The sequence below is a fragment of the Erithacus rubecula genome (assembly GCF_903797595.1).
Source record: "Erithacus rubecula genome assembly, chromosome: 6".
Classification (NCBI taxonomy): domain Eukaryota; kingdom Metazoa; phylum Chordata; class Aves; order Passeriformes; family Muscicapidae; genus Erithacus; species Erithacus rubecula.
The window spans coordinates 35,101,388-35,126,133 of record NC_136688.1 but is presented as its reverse complement, the minus strand read 5'-3'; the positions used below and the strand labels follow the sequence as shown (position 1 = coordinate 35,126,133).

The 24,746-nt window shown below is 34.6% G+C and overlaps 1 protein-coding gene across 2 annotated transcripts in view; it reads right to left on the bottom strand.

Moving 5' to 3' along the window:
- AKAP6 (A-kinase anchoring protein 6) overlaps positions 1-24,746 on the bottom strand; it is a 262,001-nt gene that overhangs the window by 122,723 nt on the left and 114,532 nt on the right. Inside the window, exons 7-8 of one of the 2 annotated variants that reach the window (XM_079310201.1) lie at positions 10,805-10,901; positions 9,380-9,546 (exon numbers count right to left, since the gene is read on the bottom strand). In XM_079310201.1, coding sequence (XP_079166327.1) covers positions 9,380-9,546; positions 10,805-10,901 — 264 coding nt within the window. The remainder of the gene's footprint in view (positions 1-9,379; positions 9,547-10,804; positions 10,902-24,746) is intronic. The other variant, XM_079310202.1, reaches the window with a different exon arrangement.

Genomic DNA, 24,746 nt, shown 5'->3' with positions numbered 1-24,746 from the left:
AAGGCAATTAGGATGAGACACGTGAGATGATATTGCATTGCTATTACTAGAGCTAGAAAAAAAAAATAAATTAGCAAAGATAGAAGATCATGACCTTGTAAGTCCAACACCTAGATCTTATGCCACATCATCTTATCGAGCCAAAATACTTATCATTGTGATGATTGGTAAACAACACATGGGTAGCAGACACATTCAAGCTTTACCATTGGATGTGACCAGCACCGTTTGCCACAAGTCAGATGCTCCTGCTCCCTGTGGAGCACCAGACCTTCCATCCCCCTGCACTGCCAGAGGGGCTGGTGCTCAGTGAACTCAGAGAGCCTCCCCACACACTCCAGTACCACATTCACTTGTGATCCTGCTGAAATCCTGAACTGCTCTGAGGAGGAGCAGATGGCATGGAGGGAGAGGGAGCAGGAATAAGATATGAGAAAGGAAACTGAACTGAACAGATCTGAATTTCAACTAATTTGCTACTACACACTTGTTTTACCAAGGCATTTTTAGTCAGCTAGGGTTCGTTCATTTCACTTGCTTATTTATTAATTTATATTAGTGTGTTCCACCAACTTCTGAACTCAAACTCAAAAGTAAAATTTTAAAAAGCTCTCTTTCTGCTGTGGTCTAAAACCTTGAATGAGCTCATGGGATTCTTAGAGAAGTAGAAAAGTAATAACTTTGACAGCCTACCCTAGAAATTTCTGCTTTAGACTAGGAGATCTTGACTTTTCAGTAAAATAAATCTGTGTATTGTGTTTGCATATTACTAAAAGTTATTAAATGTGGATTTTTCTAGAAATCTGAGAAGCATGTGAAGCAATGGACAGATATGAATAGGGGAAATCTTCCACCGATATTTCTGAAAATATGTTCTATTAAAAATAAAAGAACAAAAATGCAACAATATGGTTGTCTAGAAAGAGCAGAAAGGACAGAATACTGGCAAAGAAGGAAATTAAGGCCCTTCAGTGGCTACTATTTCGTTTATGTCATTTAAGGTAAATGTGTTCGTATGAATATATGCTCAATGCCCTTGTGTTTTTGTATTTTCAAATACAGGCCAAACCCAGATGGGGTTTTGCCTAAATAAAACTTGTCAGAGTTGGCCCACTTACACAGGGGAAGTAACAACAGCCTAAGATACTTTCAGAACTCCAGGTAATAATGTTCAAATTCAAATAGCATTATGATAAAATTAGCCCCTTGGGCGTATGCTGGTTTAAATATCTCTTCTCATCAAGTTCTCAGTATGCACTTTTTCTCAGAGGAGAAATTTAGATTTAAAATATCTTTCAAACTGAACTTGATCTATGTTTTAATAGAAAGTAGCCCTTCTCATTCCTGAAGTAAAAAGTCATAATTTCTTTGTTAACTATGTAAGCATAACTGCTTCTACTAACAGAGATGGATGTTAAAAAGGCAATAGTTGCCAAAAGTAATCAATATAAAATATTTAAAATCACCAAGGTGTAAAAATTGTAGAAGCATATTATAAGTACCACAGATGCCTCAGAGTACTTTGCATGTCTTCAAATCAAATATCACTTTTGATATTTTTGAAGTGAATTTTATAATATGCTGGTTTAAAAAGCACTTATGTTTCACAACAAGATTGAATATTATGCTTAATAGTAGATAAAATAATTTAGCTGCAAAAAGCCATCATTTTTAAAGTGTGGCTCTCTCATTTTTAAACTTAGTAGAGAGGTAAATAAACCATGGATAAGGTTACTGTCAGATTCAAGGAGAAAAAATTAGATTCTCTGCTACTTTTTAGAAATTTGGCTCTTTAAAATTTATTAAAATTATTTTAAATGCTATGAAAACAATATTCTTATATGGAATTTGCAGGAGATTGATGGATATATAAGAAAACAATCTCTCTGAGCTAAAATGGGACAGAGATTTGCTTGACCAAAGATTTTAGGGACATTATTACTTGAAAAACGAGAAAAATATTTAGTTAACTTGTGATATATAGAAGTTTTACCAGGGCTCACCTAACCTGAGAGATGAGGTTTAGGATGGAGCTATTACTCATTTGTATTTTCTTATTGCAGTCCAAAGAGTGCCTGCTTAGATTTACTCCTTTTTCTGTGAAAGGAGGTTCTGATTTAAACACAAAATAATTCCTCCTGCCCACTAAAAAGCATACAATTAACTCAAAGGAACAGCCTCCAATAAACAACAGTGAATCTGCCATGTGGAACATGACAAGATGTCTAGCAGGTTTGGGGGGTTTTGGGGGTTTTTTTGGGTTTTTTTGGTGCACCTTTGATGTTTTGGATTCAATCATTCTGGTCAAAATTTGACTATTTCAACAAAAGAAGCATTTTCAAAATAGAGTTCTTGTAGATATGTAACTCTTAAAATCTTCTAGCAACTAAAAATTACTTCCAAAAGCAGTGGTCTAGTGCTACATTTACAAGTCCACCTGCATAATCTTGCACCTTTGTCAGGCATTACCATGCAACAAAAATTTAATTATTATTGCAACATTTTACCCTCAAAACATGGAGTTAGATTTATCCCAGTGGCCTCAGCAATGCAGACTGTGAATTTCTAGCCAGTCAAGAGGAAGGCATTTGGGGAGAACCCATGTCCTCTTTCCCTTGGAAGCAGCCAACCACCACCACAATCCACAACGGGCTCACACAGGCAAACAAGAGGCTGCCTATGACATAATTGGATTCACAGCCTTTCCTAGAAGATCTCAGCTGTGCAAATCCTTATGAGCAGCCATATGAAATGCAACATTTCCCCTCTGGAAAAGGAACAATAGTTCTGATTCCTGCTTCTCTCAGGGTGTGTTGAGGAGTAAGCCAGAGTAAACCCTTGTAAAAGAGTTGAGCAAGCTTCAGTTTGTTTATGCCTGTGTTTGGTAAAAAGGCCATGGTCTAATAACACAAGAAATCATATTTTATCATCCTGGAAATGTAAAATCACCCAAAAATTACTATCTCAGTTAAAATATTTTAACAAAGCAAGAACTTGCTGAGCTACATAATTCCTTCACTTAAGGACAGATATGAAATAAAAGACAGAAGAATTTTGGCAGTTTTATTGAGAAGCTTAAAGGAAACATTCTGTGCATGAGAGATTACCTGATTACTTTGGCTTAGCCTGGGTGTTTGAAAACCTTCTGCTTTAGCTGAAGAAAATTTTGCTTTAAAATATGACAAATTCTTCTCAATGCACTGGTTTGCCAATAAAAAACCCTCTACCAGAAACAGTACTAAAACTCTGTTTTCTTTCTATCTATACTAAAATTATCACACAAAATATTTTCAATAATTCTCACAATCTGATACAGTACTACATTCAACAAAGCTTTTCTGCTCAGTTGCCAGAATCACATCTTTTATCCCTTTCTTCCTGTTTCTTTGACAAAAACTCAATATAAGTCAGTCCCATTCAATAATCCATACTCAGACTCTCTTTTTAGCAATACTAGTTTCTCTTCCAAACTAATTTTAAACTATCTTTCTCTTTCCTTTTATTCCTTCACTATAAAATGGGGTGTAGAATTACAGTGTTATCTCTCAAATCCTCCCTGAAGATACTTTTGATTACAATGGTTGCTACGTCTGAGCACAGTCTAGATGATGTCTGTAACATTAATATTACACAACTTATCAAGAAAGGTATTAAAAACTAGAAAATGGACAAACTTGAAGTGTCTAACTGCTAAAAGACGCAAACTTTCCTTCCTCTTGCTTTCTTTTTGTGTTCTTTTCGTTGTTACATCAACATAGCTTGTTTTGATTAGCTTGGAATTCTTAATGAATGTTTTCAATCCTATATTTGGATAACAATTAATATCAAAAGAACTCAGTCATGTTTCACGTGTTCCAGTAAAAGCACTAAATGACAGGCTTACTCCTCACAAAACCAAAATTATGTCTATTAATTTACAGAAGGATTTTGTTAATATCACTCTCCTTTATATAAATTGGCCAACTCATATGTGGTTCAAATTTCCATCATAGAAGCTGACATATCAAAACTACTGTAATGTCATATATGGAAATGCCTAAAGCCAAGCAAAATAATAACCACAATTAATTTTTTCTAGTACAGAAGAATTTACAGCATAATTTATACTTAAGACTGAGTTGACAGTATCTTTAGTCCAGCCTTCCAAAGTTTAAAAAAATTCAGACTTGAAACATCACATAAATGCTTTTAAACTGATCAGCTGTTAGGCCTAATAATAGTATTTAGGTACAGATAGCATTTTAAATATTCAACAATATAAGACTATGCCTCAATGGCACCATATCAGAGCCTTCTGCTCTAATTACAGGAAACACTTCCCTATTACCCTCTTTGAAGCAGTGAATGGTGAACTGTGGGCTTGCTGTAATGCTTTTCAGCACTGAAATACATTGCAGGATATTAAAAAGTGTTGTTTTCACTAGTGAAAGGTAACAACTATTTAACTGTGCCCAAGACTATCCAATTGTTCTGAACAGAAGAGACTAACACATGCAGCTGAAACTGCAAAGAATTAAGGTGGCAGATGGTAATTACTGATACTGGAAGTAAGCCTGGGTAAAGGTGGTTAGAACTTCAGTTTAATGTCTCATCTATGAGGTGTTGCACTCATGAGATAAAACTCTCTTATATTTAGATGAGAATGTGGCTCATTATGGACACATTAGAGGAAAAAATTACTTCTTCTAAAGTACAAACACCAAGTTTTCTTATACACTTCTTTCCCAAAAAAAGGACTTGATTAAGCCATAAGACAATGATAGACCAGAATGGTATGTGTATCACCAGATGAAAAGCCCTTTCCATATGTCTGTACATCAGACATGAAAGTCTTATTTCCATTTCATTATTTTTTCAAATTGTTACTGAATAAGTAAGGGCTATTTATTTGACATTCCACAGTATTATGAACATGAGACACAGGATTTAATCCACAAGTCTGATCCTGAGTTTTTGCAAGAGATGGAAAATGGAGCAAGAGAGACTGTAAGTCAAATAAACAAAATCAGACTGAGATGTAAAGTTTGAAAATTCTGCTACGATTTAAGCAACTCCAGAAAGCTAAGTAAAATGATCCTTCTAGAACATGTTATTCCTGCCCTTGCAGTAGAAACAAGTGAAGGAGAAGGAAAGCCAGTTCCTTACACCATTTGACTTCAAAGCACTACCCAAAGCACCAAAAATATAATATATGCAATACTGCAGTTGCAAATATTGGACACCAGAAACACAGTTTTCGACGTGGTTATGTAAGCAAAAAATACTAGATTCTGAAATCATGGTCTCTGTTGATAATATTTAAATCTGTCTCAGCAATAAACCTTCCCTTTTTAAAAACAATGAAAGACATCAGAAAAAAATACTGATATGTTGCTTCTAATATTTCAGCCTATGCACCACACTCATAAAATACAGAGTGGACAAAAGACACTGAGGAAAACAAAATTATCTATTCACACTAATCACAAAGATGCCAAATCACTTCATATGCATATTCCTTTTACATCTAAGTATTAATCTAAATGTGGTAGTCATAGCAGCCTGATTAGATGGCCAGAAGAAGTTACAAGTCTGAAGTAAAAAAGAAAAGACTGTTATCCTCTAAACTTTGCCCTGCCTTGCTGCCCATTTCACAAACTCATCTTCATATGAAGACTGAGCAGGATATAATTGTTCTGAGCTGTGGTGTTTAGTTCCACCCACTAGGTCTCAGACCAGTGTCACTATAAAGCTGCTGTGAAGCAGAACTCCCAGAATCCCAAATAGTGATCGATACTACACAGCTTCACCAAGTTTTCAATTTTTAAATGAAAATGACTTTTCTGTGTACAGAAGATTGTTTGTTTAGAATGATTGCAAAAGCTGTAAAATTATATGCAACTGAGTGGGAAATGATCCTGGAAGTGTGTGATGTCTAATTACATATCAAGAGGAAATTACACTGGTTTTCTTTTTCCCTTTATACAAAGGTTTGTTTAACCACTTCAGATTCAGATTCTGAACCACCTACCATTTCTGAGACTATCAGTTTACTTTGTTAAATGTGTTGTTTTACCTCTTCCTCCAATACTCTTCAAATCCTGACTGCTTCTAACATTAGCCCACTGACAATCCCATTTTAAAGTTGACATTCTTCTCAAGACTGTTTTTTACCCAGAACATCTAAGTCAGATTTCAATGGTCTATGTATTAAGTCCAGTGTCTTAACCAGTTACATGTTTAGTTTTCTGAAGCTGTAATGGGAAATAAGAGATGTTTTTCAGTAATAAAGCAATTATTCTGGAAATAAACATGTCCAGAAGTACAAACTGCATATACATTTTTATATATTCTGCAAATATATACATACTTGCACTTTAAGCTCTGATGCTATATTCTGAACTGGTACCAAAACAACCCATTCAAACATTTACCTGCAGAACAAAAATATCCAAATCTTAAAAATTATAGTAATGGACTAACAGTACAAATGCATACTGGGAGCAGAACTTGCATCTAACACTGAGAATAATATTCCATACAATGTTCAGTGAAGGAGAGTGTGTATAATGGTCAAATGTTATTAAGATTTGTATGCTTTTAAAGGACATCAGTTGCAAGACTAATTTGCAGGGTCTTCAGAAAGCAATGAAATTTTTCACCAAACTATGAGTTAAATAGATCAGGGTAATATTCAGGTATTTACACTCACAGCCACTAGATATGAAAGGAAATAATTTTGTTTTTCAATACCACTCTTTACTGTTTATTTAAAGCAATGCTGTTCCAATAGTCCTTTCATGATGGAGAAGTGACCCGATTCAAGAGATCACTTACAAAACAAGTAGTCTCAGACATCTTCAGAAGGTGAAAAAATGAAAAATACACACTTATATGAAACTATTTCTCCTATTTTAGAACATTACTTACTATTTCCATCAAAAGCAAGCACAAACAGTAGCTAAATGTCTCAAGATTCAGAAGAACAGTCAGGTGTATTGTATGTCTCGCATACTACTCATACTGTTAAATCAGTATATGTTGGAATATGTCATTTTTAAAGGCACTTCTCAATGGAGTAAGAAGGCAAAACTTCATATATTTCATTTTAAACTGAATGCAGTCATGAATTCTTCATTTATAAAAATGACAGAATAGTAGTTTCAGTAAATTCTTAGGAAACTCACTGTTTCCCTAAGATTTTTCAGAGGATGCAATATATTAGAAGAGCTTAGGTATCAGGAATGTTTATAATCAATCCTAAATCTTCTACGGCAACCACTGTAAGCCACTATGAAACTTACATACAATAAAATGAAAAATTTCCTAAGCAAAATCCGAATTATTGGCCACAAATGCTGACAATATATTTTTAGAATTCAGAACATCCCTTTCTCCCTCCCACTCTTCACTTCTCTCATTAAAGATGCCACAGTGTTATGAAAACATGTTTTAAAAAGTCCTAAGGGAAAGGTTTCCTAGGGTCTTTGAAATTCCTCCTTTTCCTATTTCTTTAGAGATTTCTAACACCAAGACTGTTCCTGTAGTTTCTCAAAAAATGAAAAAATAAAAATACCCTCTAGGAATAATATTTCAATTTTCTATTACACTTCTTAGGTTCTTTTTGGTTTTTGAAACAAATGTAAACTGAAATGTGCAGCTATATTATTAGCTGTATTTTAGTTCTAGTTAATCTTTTAGCGTGAAGTAGATGGTATTCAACTGCTCTGCTCCATGTAATTACAAGAATCACTAAAATACACTGAAAATATCTTTAGTTTGTTTTTTGGTTTTTTTTTCTTCTTTCTTAAAATTTACCTGTAGGCACAAACAAAATCCCTAAATCAAACCAACCAACCAAACAAGCATTTGCTTCAGTTTCCTATCTCTATGATAAAAAGCACAGGGCAAGGAGTTGTCACCTATCTATATGAGAAATTTACTGCAATATAAACCCTGCCTCCATTTCTCCCTTTTCAAGCAAATATTTGAATATAATCATTCCAATCTAGGGATTCCACAATTTGCATCACAAAATCCAGCTGGATTTTAGAATACTTGTTACACGATAATTTTAATTAGGCAGGTTTGGCCGTGGAATTAGTCAAAATGTTCAGAATATGGGATCATACTACTGGCTAAAATCTCAGCTTTGAGCTAGTGTGTTTAGTTTAACAGAGCCCATTATGAAATCAAGTCTTGTTTCACAACCTGCTTCCTAAAGGAGGAGCTATATGGCCTATGAGCACTTTCCATCCTGCAAGTGAGGAGGGATATCAGTTAAAATTCTGTCTCCTGCATATATGTGTTTTCCTGTATTTTTGTTTCATTTTTCTCCTTGACTCTTCCTCCATCTCTAAGACCATTCTTGCTATGTAGAATTATAGTAAGAAACCACCAGAACTTTTCATGTAATCACAGCCAAGTGTCACCCTACAAACTACTCTCTTGGAAGCACTGAATACCAGTGTTAATAATTGTCTTGCATCAGAAACAGAAAATCCACTCAGTACAACCATCTCCATTGTTTCCAGAAAGAGAAACCATGAATTTTTCTAAACATTTCAGAAAATTTGTGCCAAGATATTGAGTTATTGGATTGTTCTCCTGCATATTCTCTGCTTAAGAAACAACTGCTTATGATTGATGGTGATGAAAGATCATGGAGCTTAAATCAGAAGTTTCTATTGTGTGTAATATCCCTACACTGCTTGCACCAATTTGAATAAACACAGTCAGCATTTAAAATGCTATTAGAAATAGTAAGTTTGGCAACTGGTAACTACTACAGCCCTCTTTAATAATTAATATCCACAAAATTATGACAGGTGTCAATAACTTACTCTTAAAGTACTTGTATTCAACACGAGCACTATTATGGATGACTTAAACTTGGAGTGAAAAGATTTGTGGAAAGGCATATGACCTTCTTCCTACTACAATGGCCATCCCCTAATTAAGCAATGCATCTGATAGTCATTAACAGGAATGAGATAATGAATCACTTTCTCTCTTCTTTGTTAATTTGCTGTAACCAAGCGGCTAATGGATGTCAGAGCTGAGTGATTGCACTGATTATAGTGATTTATAGTTGCAACAAAACAATTTAAAAGCATTCTGATTATTCATGTTAAAGATGCTTTATGTTTTGTTTACTAAATGTTTTATGTTCCCCCTCATGCCCCTCTATACACAATAAGACAGGTCTTTCTGGAAAACTTGAAAGTTCTAAGATTTTTTTATTGTTTCAGAGTAAGGCATTTCATTTTGTTTATAAAAAAAAAAAAAAAGTTTACCCAGTAGAAATGAAAAGCCTTAGGGTGGAAAGAAAACTTCAGTGGTGCCTAGTTCAAAAGAAGACGGAAATAAGAGGAAATAAGGCAAACTTCAAGCCACTTACCTTAGGGCTCCCAGTCCCTTCCTCATTCTCTGCAGACACATCAGTAGCCAGTATCTCTGCTTTGATGATATCCAGAGCCCTAAGAATCCAGCTGTGTTGCCGTTTGATTTGCCTCTGTAGTTCCTTCCATTGACTTGCAATCATCTGCAGCATGTCCTTCAGTCCTTCTCCAAAATGAAGGGGGGAAAAATAAAAGCTGTAAACTCAACATCATCTTTAAATATCATCCTTTCTTTAAATAATTAGCAGGAAATTTAAAATAATAAATGCAACAAGAGTTTTAATGTGTTTCCTGATTAATAAATCCAAGCTTTATTATTGTTCACCCTGCAAAACAATGCTATAGAGACTAACACTTCTTTTAGCCATCATGTTAAATTTTGATTGAGTTTCAGCTGACAATTTTCAAGAAAAAAATTCCACATAAACTGTCATTTCTCTGCAGTAGGGAACACTGGCAATCTCTCCTTCTAATATACAGTCTTTGTCTTGAAGCATTTTGTAATCCTCCAAAGACATTTTCCTTACCTCCAATTCCCTTAAATACTTCCTGTAATTTGCACTATACTATTTCCTACATCTATGATGACATGCACTACCCTCCTTAGCTATGGCTTCTCTATCTTTTTGGAACTATACATAGAAGTCAGTCATTTCCTATAGCTTTCACATCACACAGATATGTCTGATGTGAAACAACAGAGGCGCACATATAATATGATAACAAAACAGTATAGCAAAGAATAACTTCAACCTGGGTGAAAAGCATGTTAAGTAGGCCAAAATTAAGATGGCAATACATAGCAGTATATGCTGATTAAAACCCTATTAGCAGACAAGTCACGCAAACATCTAAAAATATAGGAGGTGGTAGGGATAAAGGGAAATCAGTATATCTCTCTCTCTTCTCTCATTTTAAGGCCTCTGAAGAAAAAGACAAGCCTAACTAAAGGAAATAAGTATTTTTAATTTTCATCTAGTCCTCATAAATATATTTAAATCAATGTAAGAATTCGTTTAAGTGGTAAAATAAAGCTTTACCAATGCAATTACTCATGCAGAGTATGTAAATACATATATATATATTTGAAATCCTAGTTCATTATCTTAATGTTATTTCCATAGCACCTACATCAAAGAATATGTCAGTGTGAAGTTTTCAGTGATGTGATTTCAATTGAAACTCAGTCAAATAGCAAGACCAAAATAAAATGAACAGACTATTTGCAGGCAGTATTTCATTTTATAAGTATCACTGCATTGTATGCAGTATATGAAACATTTATAAATCTTGAAGGTCAATCTGATAATGTAAATATTAATAATACATAAGGAAGTGAATATATGCAGTAATTTACAGCAATGCTTCTTCATTCTTTAATAGTCTGGAGACATAAAGACTTGCAATATTTCAGAAGGATTTACCTGATTTGTGAGATACAATAAGCTCAAGAAGTTGGCGTCCTTCCTCTACCACTGCTTCTTTTAAAGCACAGTGGCTATCTACATTCAACTTAAAACTCTGCAAAAAGAAAAGAAAAGGGAAAAAAAAAAAAAAAAGAGAGAAGAAAAAAAACCTCAGCATCGAACACTGGAGAGGCAGTTATCATAAAACACACATAGAAAATTACTTGCTGGTTTTTATCAAGAACCACATCCCAATTCACCCAATAGCCGAACTAATTTGTGACACTAAAAGCTATTGATATTTTGTATCTGGGCTCAAAATGTTTCCATTAGATCAGCAAAGTGCATCTGTGTTGAAACAGCTGACAAATCTAGACATTCATTAGGTTTTATGAAAAGTCACAACCCGTAGGCTATATCTGGAGTAACAGTGTTCTATAAAATACTCTAAATTTATGCCACCACATATGAGTTCTGTTTTTTTCAGAGTTCTTTGAAATGTTGGTGATAGCACTATTTATGAAACCATAAAAAAATTACAGCATTGAATATATTGGCCTTATGTGCACTTATACAAATCTATTAATATTGTGTTCTGAGTTAACTCTCATATCCATTTTCAAAGAACAAATCAGTCTGCTTTAGATCTCTGCATTCCTAATTTGAAAACCAACTATTTTTCAACCATTTTTTTATTCTAATATTTTTAGAAGTTGGCAAAGGATCTCTGTTTTAGCAGTCAATGAAATATTTTATTTATTTTTTTATTATTATTTTATTTTTACAAATTGCATTAAGATCTGGTAAAAAAAGTACTGGAAACATGATCTACTATATGCTATGCCACTTAATACACCAGTGATAACTCTGATAAATTTTTTCATAATTTTCCAGACCTTCTCACTATACTTGCCTGGAAGAAAGAGAAACAGAATACAATAGAGAAAAGGGTACTTGCTGTATTTAATCATAAATTGTATGCAGACCTAAATGCATACAGGCTATACATTTTCTCTTTGAAATGTCTGTAGAATAAATGGAAACAATATTTGACCACTTGGAAAAAAGATCTTTTTCTTCTCTTGGGAATAAGTTAACTGGCAGAGATGAAAGGAGACTCTGCAAGTGCACATTCATAGCTTCTGGTTTTTATAAAACCTTATACTTCTTCAAATGGACCATGCTAGAAATGGAGTGATAGGTACCACAGAATACTCAAAAGCCCTCAATTCTTAAGGAAGCAATCATTTTCTTTCTTTCCTAACCCTTGCAATTAGATTGATTAGCATAGCAAAAAATTATATTGCCAGAACAGTAATAAAATAAGGTACTCCTACTGTAATATTTCATGGTTGAAAAAGGCATGTTGCTCAGACAGAGTCTTAACAGTTTTTCAGGCAGCATTTTACCTGTCAGTGACAGAATATTTTTTGAGTAATAACAAATAAAGAGTAATAAACAGAAAATTTGCTACCTTTAGCATTTTGGCTAGCCCAATACTCCTTGTAGGGACATCTGAATGCACTATTTTGTCCCAGCTCTTGAACAACTGGGCCAGTCAAGAGAAGCTAATAAGAAAAAAGATGCCTAGTTTATGTCTGTCCCTTTCTTAAATCTAGAGTTTTATGAACCCAAATCTAGAAGTTCTTTTTCTTTCGTAAGAGCATATCTGAAAAAGCACTGACAATATTTAATTTACTGTTTACTTAAAACAGGCTTGTACTGAATAGTTTGTAATCACGCACTTCACAGGAAATGCACTATGCGTGTGCCTCACACAGCAAAAGAGAACCTAAAGGACCTGAGAGTAGGTTGTGTAATTTCATATAATTGAAGTTGAGTATAGATGCAGCTGGATGTGGCAGTGTCTCGAGATGATGTGGATGTGTTTGATAGGAAAATTGGAAAAGATGAGGTATTCTCTTTCATTAGGGAAAAAAAAAAAGGAGACTTGCTGTCCTAGAAAAGATTCATTTAACATAACGCACCCGATACTACAATACAGCTTGATTTTCAGGTGCACCTATTAACCAGTAATAATGTTAAACTGAAGAAGCAAAAGAAGATGAATAAAGATGGGGCCAAACTTTTGGGTTTTGACTAGCAATATTCTCCCTGTGCAAAATTCTTATTTTATAGATAAATTATGAGTGGCACAAATGCCATGAACATGCATCAAATTTAGCAGAAATAAACTTTTCCCAGCAGAGAGGCAGCATATCATGGTTTAACCCTAACCAGAAACTAAGCAATATACACAGCCTCTCACTTACTCCCCACTCAGTGGGTTGGGGAAAATAATCAGAAGGATAAAAGCAAGAAAATTTGTGGGCTAAGATAAAGACAGTTTTACAGGAAAAGCAAACTGTGCACACACACAAAGCAAAATGAGACATTCATTCACCACTTCCCTTGGGCAGGCAGGTGTTCAGCCACCCACAGAAAAGGAGGGCTTCATCACACATAATGGTGACTTGGAAAGACAAATGGTGTAACTCCAAACATTCTTCCCTTCCTCCTTCTTCCCCCCAATCTAGGTACTAAGCATGATGTCATATGGTATGGAATACCCCTTTGGTCAGTCAAGGTCAGGTGTCACAGCTGTATCTAATTCCTTGTGCACCCCAGCCTACTTGCTGGTGGAGTGGTACAAGGAGAAGAAAAAGGCTTGGCTCTGTGCAAGCACCACTCACCAGTAACTGAAACATCCCTGTATTATCAACACAAATCCATACTATCTACTATGAAGAAAGGTAACTCTATCCCAGCCAAAATCAGCACACATTAAAGGAGAGAACCATTCATGTAAGTACAAATAAATAGAAACAAATATTGTTGATGTAGTGTAGTGTGAGTTTTGAATTTAGAATTATATGTATATATAATTTCTAGTAATTTCTTAAGGAAAAAGAACTGGACCAGGAACAGTGGAAGGAATAGCCCTCAATCAATGCTGAACTTTTCTCATACCTGAAGACCTGAAAATGTGACACATGAAAAAGACAAGAATTGAAGATATAACAAGTATTACATGTATATACAATGGAGAAATGCAAATTTGCACTGCTAAAGATAAAATCAGACCAAATATTTGGAATGAATGAAGACCTTCAAACACAGATGTCCTCTCCCATCCTGGGTATTTCCCGTTCCCTACTGTTTACTTATGGCATTTGGAAAATTGTAACTCTAACAGCGTGTGACCCAGGTACTCTGCTCCCCTCCTCCTCTGATCTTTCCTGATAATGAATGGAGCCTTTGCATGTGAAGAGAGGAAAGAAGAGGAGGGAAGTCAATTAATCAAAGCCATTTTTCCAGGCACATTTGCAGCTATAGAGCAGTCTAAATATCACACATGAGCACGTATACATTATGGAAAATGCATGTGCATTGGCCTGACAGCAGCTTTTTAAGCAACACATTAATGTCATCCCTAAAACTACAGTGTATAAAATGTAGTTTACAAGTTGCAACAAGCAAAATTTCCTTACAAAGATCACTTTTTGTCAACACCATGTACCTATATATAACTATCATAACTGCTCTTATTTACCAAGAAAGGAAAAGTGAGGCAGGAATCATGCAATCTTGGAAAAGCCACAGACCTATAATAAACGGAATTAAAATTCTAACGGTATAAATACAAGGTGCCAGGAGTGTTCTCTTCTACTGATGGCATGGTGCAAAGGAGCCCAGTCCTCACAAAATGAAGGTGCCCTCTCACTTTCAGGAAACTTATTAATCCAGAAGATTAAAATGGTGCAGAACATCCATGGGTTAAAAAAGCAGAACCTTGTGATCTATGCTGGACTCTAAACACACTAAAAAAAAAAAAAAAAAGAGCACTTTCCCAGAATACACTAATCTCTCCCTCATATCTTACTTTTCTATACAAATGGGAATAAGAAAAAATTGTGTGAAAAAAACACATATTTTAAGTTCCCCACAGGATTTATTTTATGGCTGTAGCTACTTAAATTTAGGAAGCTTCTATTGTATAGGTGTCCTACACTGTGTACACACATTGAACTCTGATATGCAGCATTTCACACTCCATTCTTAAAAAATCTGTAAAATTTGGTAAAACACTTGAGTCTTGACCTATTCACATCTGCAGTAAGGACAAACAACTAGAATTTTTTTTCCAGAGGCACAAAGAATTACTATAAGCATGATTTTTTGCAAATCACAATGTCTCGGTTGATTGTTTCTAGTGTACTGTCCCTGAAACACAAATCAGCAATTAGGTATCATGTGAACCCACAATATATACATAAATATAGGTTAGTTTGGATGGCAAAGCAGTTCACACCTATTGTCAGATTAAGACAATATCCTAATTTTCTCAGTTCAGCCTGCTATCAGAATGTGTGGTGCACTGGGGTACCCCTGAAAGAGAACTTTCTTGAGGGTCATTTTTTATATTTTTTAATACCTTTAAGAATAATATTACTGTTTCTAGACTGTTTATTTTCTAGAGCAATTGTACAGACAATTAAAAATTATCTGTCTTGGATTCTATGGTTTCAGAATTTGAAAAAGGAGGATTAATTTAAAATTTTCCAATAGTTTTTTTGAGAAATCTACCTTATTGAAATATTGACTTCTTTATTTAGGTATAGTTGCATGTATATTTTGGCTAAGAATATAACACTTTTAATTATAATACCCACTGGTGACAGATGTAATACAATTGTGAAATTTAGAGTAATGGGAACAGTTGCTGGTAGAAAAGATATGGGATACCCACTTCATTTGTCATAAAGGGAATATGAAAAAATTCCTGAAACATTTTTTTATATGCTTAATATACAGCTACTTTTGCAATTCTGTTGGTCCTACACAGTTACTTTCCAATAATTTGCTATGACAAAATACCAAGATATCAAGCTCTGAACTCAATTTTTGGTCATGGAATGATAGCTGTCTATTTTCTTCTTTTTTTCCTAGGGCATTTTTGATGACACAGAAAGTCTCTGTTTGGACACTGCCTATTATTTACATTAAGAATTTGAGTTAATAATTTGAATTAATAACCTAATAAGCCATGTAATAACCTAGTGGTATTTTCCGACTCTTGAATACTACCTACCAATGACATCCAGTAAATCAAAAAAAGAACTACTATGTAAGATGTCCTTATATTAATATGGAAACAGTTATACATTCAGCTTCTAGCATCTTTTAAAATTAAGCTTACGTAGCATTAAATAAGTACACTAGGATATGCTTTCCTGGGAACTAAATATTACCCATGAAATGGTTTCAGTCAATGTCTCCTTTGTTCATGTTTTCCATAAAATCAAGGTGTCTACAAAGAACTTTTTAGTTTCTTCTTTTCTTTTAAGTTTTATTTTCATCTGACTGACACTCCACCCACTAAAGAGAACCCAAGCACTATGGAAATGCTTTATGCAGCTCCACAGCCAAGGCTGAGTAGTGATTCTACCTTTGTTTTTTAAAAAGAGTATGATGAATCCTCCTCTGTAACAGCAGAATCCACTATATGTATTTTTTTTCTCTTTCTGAAACTAAGAACATGTCCTCCGTATAGCAATGATAAACAAGTGGTCAATTATCACTAAATGCTAAGCAAACTTTTAATTCCTAGCACATCATGACCATCACTTGCCTTAGATGAACCAAACTTTTTCTTCTGTAACCAGTGGAAACTGTTAGATACTTTTTAAAAGTAAATGGTTGGTGGAAAGCAGACTTGGTCTCCTACCCTCTGCAACAATGAGAAGACATTAAAAGACAACATTTTTTTTCTCTGGAGGTAATTCTTTCCACTGGCCTCTGCAGGCAGATAAAAATAGGCAAAAAAATCTATATCACTTTTTATGTTAGTTCACAATACCAGATTATAATCTAAAATGCCTTTAAAACTGACATAAAACTGGGAACCTCACTACTGAAGTCCTACAATCGTCATGTCATGCAGGCGTTGTGCTACTGTAGATGTAGATCAGATGGAAGATAATTTGACTGCTCAGATAACTTCTCTCTGTAAGTTTATCATTCATCTAAACATAATATTAACTGAACATTCTGGCATCAAAATGCTCAGGAATGAGCTAACTACAGCAACCTTGGGAATGATTTTACCTTCTGATGACTCATGTGTTTTCTCCATCTTTCACTTGATCGAAATGCACTTTTTGTCTGGGATGAATCCATTGCATTTATGGAGACACTAACTGTTGGGAGTTTAGTGAAGGGCAAGCAAAATTTGTTTAAGAGTGGAAATGGTGCAACAAATAAATCTGACAAACAAGTCTGACTAAGTGTTGATTGAAATAAAGGTCTTGTGTTGTTTTGTCTGTCCTATATTTTATGAATCTGAACACTAAGCAGAAAGAAGTCTTTGTACAGTATCAGAGGGTACAGTAGATAGGACTAATGGAGTTAAATTAAGGAGAAAATTTAAGATAAATATGAAGTTTCCCATGAAAGTCAGATTTTTAGATTGTATAATAACCTCCTAAGGGAAACAGCGAAACCTGGACCCCTTGAGACCATTAAATCTAGACCAAATAAAAATGTGGGAGTAAGGGCTGCAAATGCACTGACAGAGCAGTAACCCAGCTCTGTCACACAGCCACAGAACTTGTGTTGGGTGGGCAAAACTAAACCCAAAGAGGCAGGCTCTGCTCCAGCAGCCCCATAGTAATTCATACTTCTGTAAAATTACTTCACCTCTTTCCTTTCTGTCACAGCTTCTGCCATCCCAGTATTAAACAATAAATGGGTTTTTTTCCTTTGTTATATCTTAAACATGAATAACCTGATCTTTCACACATTAAATGCTTTAGGTCCCTCAGTTTCTGTTTCTCACTCCTCATGGTCTTTGTCATCTTTTAGGTAATTTAACCAAGTTTTGAATGCACAATTTTAGATATGAAGAAAAAGGATAGTTAGCCTTACTCTCCAGGATGCCTATTTTGCAGATTCAGAAGACATAGAGGCTATTTTTGCAGATATTTTTTATTTCAAACTCACATAAATTCTTCTGCTGCCGGCTCTAATTTATTTTCTGTGTTTCACTACGCAAATTTCTCTTCGATTGTGTCTGTCCAAACATTTTTCATTGTCAAAAAAAAGTTCACATGAGGCTTCTTAAATTGAATCTCCATTTGTCTATTATCAAGAGACAACGAGGGAAGAACACAGGCAGGAAATGGCATGGGTAAAATTGCTATACAGTGAAACAATTGCTAAGTTGCCATAATCATGGTGAATTGCACACGCAGCCACTGTATACAATCGCCCTTAATCATTTCTTGCCTTCTTGTCAGAAAATAATCTGCAGAAATCACAGTTTTCTGACTTGTTGTTCTGTCTTATCTCACACATTTCTAGGTACATCTCTTCCACCCAGAGACACACCATGCCATTTAATCAAAATATGTCCAAGTTATATTGTCCTACCACATGCAGAAAAAAAGCCAACCAAGAGATAACAGCTTTTCAAAACAAAGACAAAATCATGGGGCATAGCAGCCTTGGTAAATATGGAGTTCTCAAGGGGAAAATAACTTATACATGTATATTACTTAATCTTGTTAACTTACTATCAGACAAAAATGAACTCTCTGGCATTAAATAACATTACATAGTTTTAAAACAATTCCTGAAAGATTTTAGTTTCAGGGGGAATATGAAGGAGATGTAATTTGTTTTATATATGTATAGACAAAAGGTTTCATGCAATTTAAACTAAAATTCCTTCTTATCAAAATATAGCTAGTAAATTAATATTCCAGATTATTAACTCAACTCATTTGTAGAATTAAGAAAGGGAAAAAAGTATCAGAGCAGATGCAAATAAAAATATTTACAAATCAAAACCTCCATTCATTTCCTAGATTTTCTGTATTTCTCCCAAATGCTTTGCCTTTGCAAACACCAAAACACAGGTAGCACCTGTGTTACTTTGAGTATCTAAAATGTGAATGATATTATACCTTTGAGTAACATGGCACAAAACCATGGGAGTGGTCAATAGCTCTTGGCAGGTAGGCAAAAGCAAATTTAAGTGTTGCTCAAAGTGTTCTTGTTTGTTCTTTGAGAGCTGGCATTACATTTTTTTAATGATTTACAATCTCCAAATTGTATAAGAAAAAATTTCATTTCATTTTCAAAAACAAATTACTGACTACATTTATATTGATAATACCAGCATAACAACACTAAAATTTCAGGCAATAGCGTGCATTTTAATAGACAAAAAAATTACAATTAACAGAGTTTCTAGATAAGCGTGATAGAGTTTATTTATAAAATAAATATTAATTTCAAATAATTTTTAAAGCTGATTCAAAAGTTGCAACAATGTTAAATTTATGTAAGGTGCATGACCAGGTTGTCATATATAAACCTACAAAGCTTCTAAGTCACAAATTATGTGAAATACTTTCCACTGAAATTTTCTTATTAGAAACTTATTTAGTGCCTAGCATTTTATAATGGTGATTTGATTTCATTATATTATTATACTCACTGAATCCCCTGTATGCAAGTAATGTCCTCTGCAGGCCATACACCACAGACCCACTGGAATCCCTTTCACCACTCAGACTTACAGTATCTCCATTTTGGGATACCTCAGGATCTAAAAGTTTTACAGTTTGGGGTAGAGAGAATTGAAAGGCAGTGAATATTTGCAACACTGCCAAATCAAGTTAGCCTGCCTTTTTCAGCTTTAACAACAGATGCAAATGAATTTTAAAATTTCCCAAACTCTGAATTCTAACTTTTTAAGCTTCAAAAATAATGCATTAAAAAAATCAAAGCAACAGAGATTTGTTCTTGAGGCACAAATCATACACCATACTTTCATATAAGTAAAATACAAGACTTCGAAATCCTCACAAGTGAGAAAGTTGAGATTTTGAACATTATAATTTCCCTTTTCCTTCAGTAGAAGAAGCAAAGGTATTTTAGGATTACTTAAATATGATATCCTAATATGCTCTGTCTCTGGTTTAATGCTTCCTCTGTCCAGAGATGACAGTGGATCTCAGAACTAGAAAAGCTGGGACAGTTCTCTGTGAAGCTTGTTAACAACCGAAAGGTTACAGGCAGGCCCAGCAGAGCTGCATTTTATTATGAAGTCCTATTCCATTCCTATGCAAAACTGTAAATCTGGGGGGGTACCAAAGACTGTCCTGGGAAGGTTTGAACCAATCAAAAAATAAAGCAAATGGAATATATGTTTTTTTGTAAATTTGCAGCTGTACAAAGTTCCTACACAAGGGTAGATATCTAAAACTTTGAAAGACAGGATAGAAAAAAGTAGTACTCTTGAGAGTATTGTCTCAAGGAAAATTACAAAGAAAATATTTCTTAGACTACAACTTGCACAAAACAAACTTCTGGAGTGGGACTATGTGTATAGGAAGACAGTAAATGGACTTTCCCTTCCTTCATTAAAAACTCATACAGTCATAACAGATCCAAATCCTAATATATTTACTTCTGTGTTACTAGGACCATAACCATGGCCCACTCTTTCTCCTTACAAAGAAAAGATTTGTGTCAGCTTTTCTTCATTGCAGGACCTTATGGGAAACATCTTTAGATCAAGTGCTGTATTTTCGCATTTGTCAGGACAGCAGTGATGTTGTTAGAAGGGCAATATACCTGAATTTCCTTTCTTATATACATGCTTTTACTCTTCCTTAGTCCAAAAATGTTCTTTAAATTTGAAGAACAGCCCACACAGTTTAGAAATCTATTTTTCCCACAGCCAATAATCTACATTCTCTGGATTCCGACTATAATACAGGTAGAACCAAATGTCATTAAAATGACAGCAACATTTCCTACATTTTAACTCAAGAAACAGAAAAGTTTACATAAAAGTTATTTGGTTTACAGATTTTAAAAACTGAATAATAGTCAAAACTGACAATATACATGCATTCTGTTTCAGTTTGCTGTCTTACTTCCTATTAAATAGTTTTATTTGCCTGTGAAATCTGCTGAGTTTAGTCTACATCTCTGATTAGTGCGTTCTACGGACTGCTTCCTATTGAAAAGAATATGGAACCTATGCATATCCAAAATGTCTTTCAAGATTAAAAAACACCATAAAATTTAAAAATTCAAACTAACAATAGGCTAAACAAATTCAAATCAAAATCCTTAGAGAAACAAAATATCAGGCCACTCATGGTGCTCACCCCTTAGCGTCCTCATCCTGCAGAAGGTATTCTATATTTTGAGGAAATTATCTAAATTAGCTGTCATGCACATTGGAAATTCCCATATAGCATAGCTTAGCCATTTCAGAGGCTTTAATAAAATTACCATTGCCACTGCTACTACGAAGACAGTAGATTAGCCCAAGGCATGTGTATTTAACCTTATTTTCAATAAGAATAGATGTTTAACACTTCTCTAAACTGACATTTTTCAGAAAATGAGATTTTCCATGGAGATGAGAATGATCTTTTTTTTCAGACATAGAAGACTTGTACCAAACAGACAATCAGGTATCATGAAATATCCCTGAAGCATCATTACTTCACCAACACAATTTCTTAAATGCGAAAATACAATCTATTTTCTGTTTGAAGGCATTTGCTCTTTACAGCTCAGAAAGTGCTGAGCCATGATGTGGCCAGAAACATTTATAACCGAGACAGAAAAATTCTTATTTAATTTCTCTTTGGATAATAAAACTCAAGCACCCTGTATCTTAAGAAGGATTTGGTTCTGAACAGAGATGACATCTAAACTTTATGTACAGAAGGAAATGCTAGTTTGAATCAACTTATCTAATTTATTTTGAAATACTAATGATGCTTGCTCTACGACATTTTTAAGACTCTAACAAGTAAAGTAAATATGAGACAGAGAAGGTTAACATAATGAACTGATTCTGGACTAAAAAGGATTTTAATGTGGCACAAATCTTGCGACTAAATTGGAGCAAATATTATTGACAGAGATCTGAAAAGAAAACTAAGAAATTACTATTAATGGAAATTATCAGCTAGCATATCCAAGCCATACTTTGAACTGCAATAACTACATGCAATCCTCACCACTGGGTGGTTTTTACAGAACAATATTTGCTATTCTAGTTTCAACTAAACAGAACATACATTTTTGCCTAAAATACCAAGAAGCAAGGACTGACAAAATGGACAAAATTGCTGGACTAATTCCAAATTTCTAAGAAGACTTTACCTTAATTAATTTTATCTCTACTAAAAAAATATTGTTTGCCAGCATCTACTAATAATGCAAGAAGTATTTTAAAAAGTTGCACCTAAATAAGTGAAAAATATATTTTTCATTTGCAGGATCCCATTTAAAATTCTTGTGTTCCTCAGCCCTATGTATGACTCCAGACAGAAATGGATTAGTAAAATGACCTAAGAGAACATCACACTACAGTGCACAAGTAGGAGCTGTTCAGCAACAAGAAAACAAAATATAGTGTTAACAACAAAGAAAAAGTTAAGACTACAGAATTAAAAGTTCCAGGCCTCAGCAAATACATATAGTACCTTCTGCCAAAACCTTTTCCTCAGTGGCTCTCCATAGCAGCTAGCTTATTTCTTTAGTGTGCTAAAACATTGTACTTTATCAGGCCGTGGGTGAAGTTAAATGTTCTTTTTAGCAAACTAAAATGGTAAAGAGATTCGTGGTGAATCCTTATTTGTCAAGCTGGTTAGAAAGTCTGCTGGGTTTCACAAGCACAGCAGTACCACCTAGACAGATGCTTTTAGCTCATAAACTGCCTTCAGGATACTGTTTTTGATGAAAACTGATTTGCATAGCACCAAGTCTATGCTTAGAGTCTGCTAGTAGCTCATTTTGATCAGGGTGCCAATGGGCAAGAATCAACATAACTGAAAATGAGAGATACAAAAGATAAAGTAAATCAGAAACCATTTTCAGAAGTTCCTTTCTGGTAAGGTAAATGAAGCTATCTTTTCATTACGAACTGATTTTAGGCTAACCGTTCAAAAAATTCAAAACCTGCTTCATTTTTTCTCTAGTAGAACTGAGATATTTGTGGAAAAGTAGATTTCTGCAAAAAAAAAATGCCTGTTTTATGAAAACATATTAGTGTTTTCAACATCTGCTGGCTTGGGTGACTGCCTGCAGAGTGCCAGATGTTCAAAGGTGGCTGCTCCATGTCAGCTCTTCCATACGAATGGGAAGCATATAGCTCCCAAATCAGTTTAACCAACATTACTAGGTTGTGAAGACCTGTAAAATTGAAAGAATAATTTCAATCACTATTCCAGGGATCTCTGAGAGTATTTTCATTTATAGATTTGTACTTTGGTGTTATCTAAAATGAAGCATATAGCAACTTTTGTTCTGCAGAACATCAGGGAGCTGGGTTTTAAAATTTGCAAGAAAACTGAAGATCATCTATTGCAGCACACATTCAATATGTAGATTACTTTTCAATTTGTAGAAAAAAAACATACTTCTTAGCAAAATGTATGTTTCTCATTGTGGCAAAATCTATGGAGTTTAAGTTGTAACTGTCATTTAATAATGAAATTCCAATGGGTCTTCCAGATAATAATTATAATTGTGGTGTATTTGAGTATCAGACCTATGCTTGTGTGCACACAGTGCATTTAGCTGTGAATTCCCTCAGTGTCCCAGGAAACCCCCCAGCTAGTCTCTGTGCAGATGAGATAACTGGGAAAAAAAGACCAAATAGAGGAGAGGCTGCCTTCCACCTTCACCACAGTGTGCTTCCCTGCTTCAGGAGCTGTCCAGGCAGCACCTTCAGATGCTTACAGAGATGCCTCTTGAGGCAGCTCTTGCTGAGCCAAGAGCAATAGACAAATGGTATTCATGCGCTTCAAGGAGTTGATTAACATCCTTGTGGGCAGTATTGCCAGGCCAGGTATAAGAATTAACAGGACAATTGTTTGGGGAATTGTACCAATTTAAGATGATGCCACTTTATGACACTTGCAATAGAGACTTGCATTGACTCCTGTTCAAGAGATTTGACTCCTCAAGTGAGCATTATTTTATGCAAAGATTTTTATAAGTTAAAGCTGCAGTTTTCTTGTGATGTCTTTTTTTTTTTTTTAAACACACTCTATGTGTCTGTGCTACACCATTTCTTGAAACGTCAAAGATGAAAAAAAGCAAGGCTGAGTGGGGAGAGATTTTAAAATTCAAACCTTTATCAACAGTTTACATTGGGATCCTAAAGTGACAGCCTATAAATTTACATACTGAAAAATTTGGAAGATGCTCACAACCCTCTACTTGTCACCTCTGCAGAACTTTTCCAGAACAATGACAAAGGGAACAAGTGCATATTTTGTGTTTTCTTGCTCCTGTATTAAATTTTGACAGAAGAAATTTCATTCATAAATGCAAAATATTCTCCCTTTATGGCACTAATTTTGTCATCACAACAAATGTATTTAAAAAAAAAAACAGTATCACAGTTCATGGAACTGATAACTTGTGCCAAAGGCTAAGGATATGTCTCTGCTAATAGAAATACTTATCTACACCGAGTTTTCACTCATTCTCATGTGATGAGAAAACCTGCACCAGTAAGAAAACAGTAATGAGATATGTTGGTGTGGATGCACTACATTGGAAAGAAACATGGGATTTTTCTTTGTTTTCCCAGCTAGTTTACTACCAGTGTCTGTATTATAAACCCATAAATCTGGAACCTAATCTTGTGAAGTTCTAAGTCCTTTACTTCAGCGTATTTTAGGTGAGTCTGACACGTATAACCTGATGGGCAAAAGAAGAAAATGAAAAATACAAGTCCTTCACACAAACCATGATCACCATGGCCTTACAATGCTCAACTGAAGGAAATTTCAACAGTGAGCTTAACATGAATTGAAGTTCATATACTTCTGTTTAAACACAGATTAGGATGTCTGACAGATAAAAGCCACTGAAAAGCTGACAATCTAGTTAATACAAATAACTATCTTCC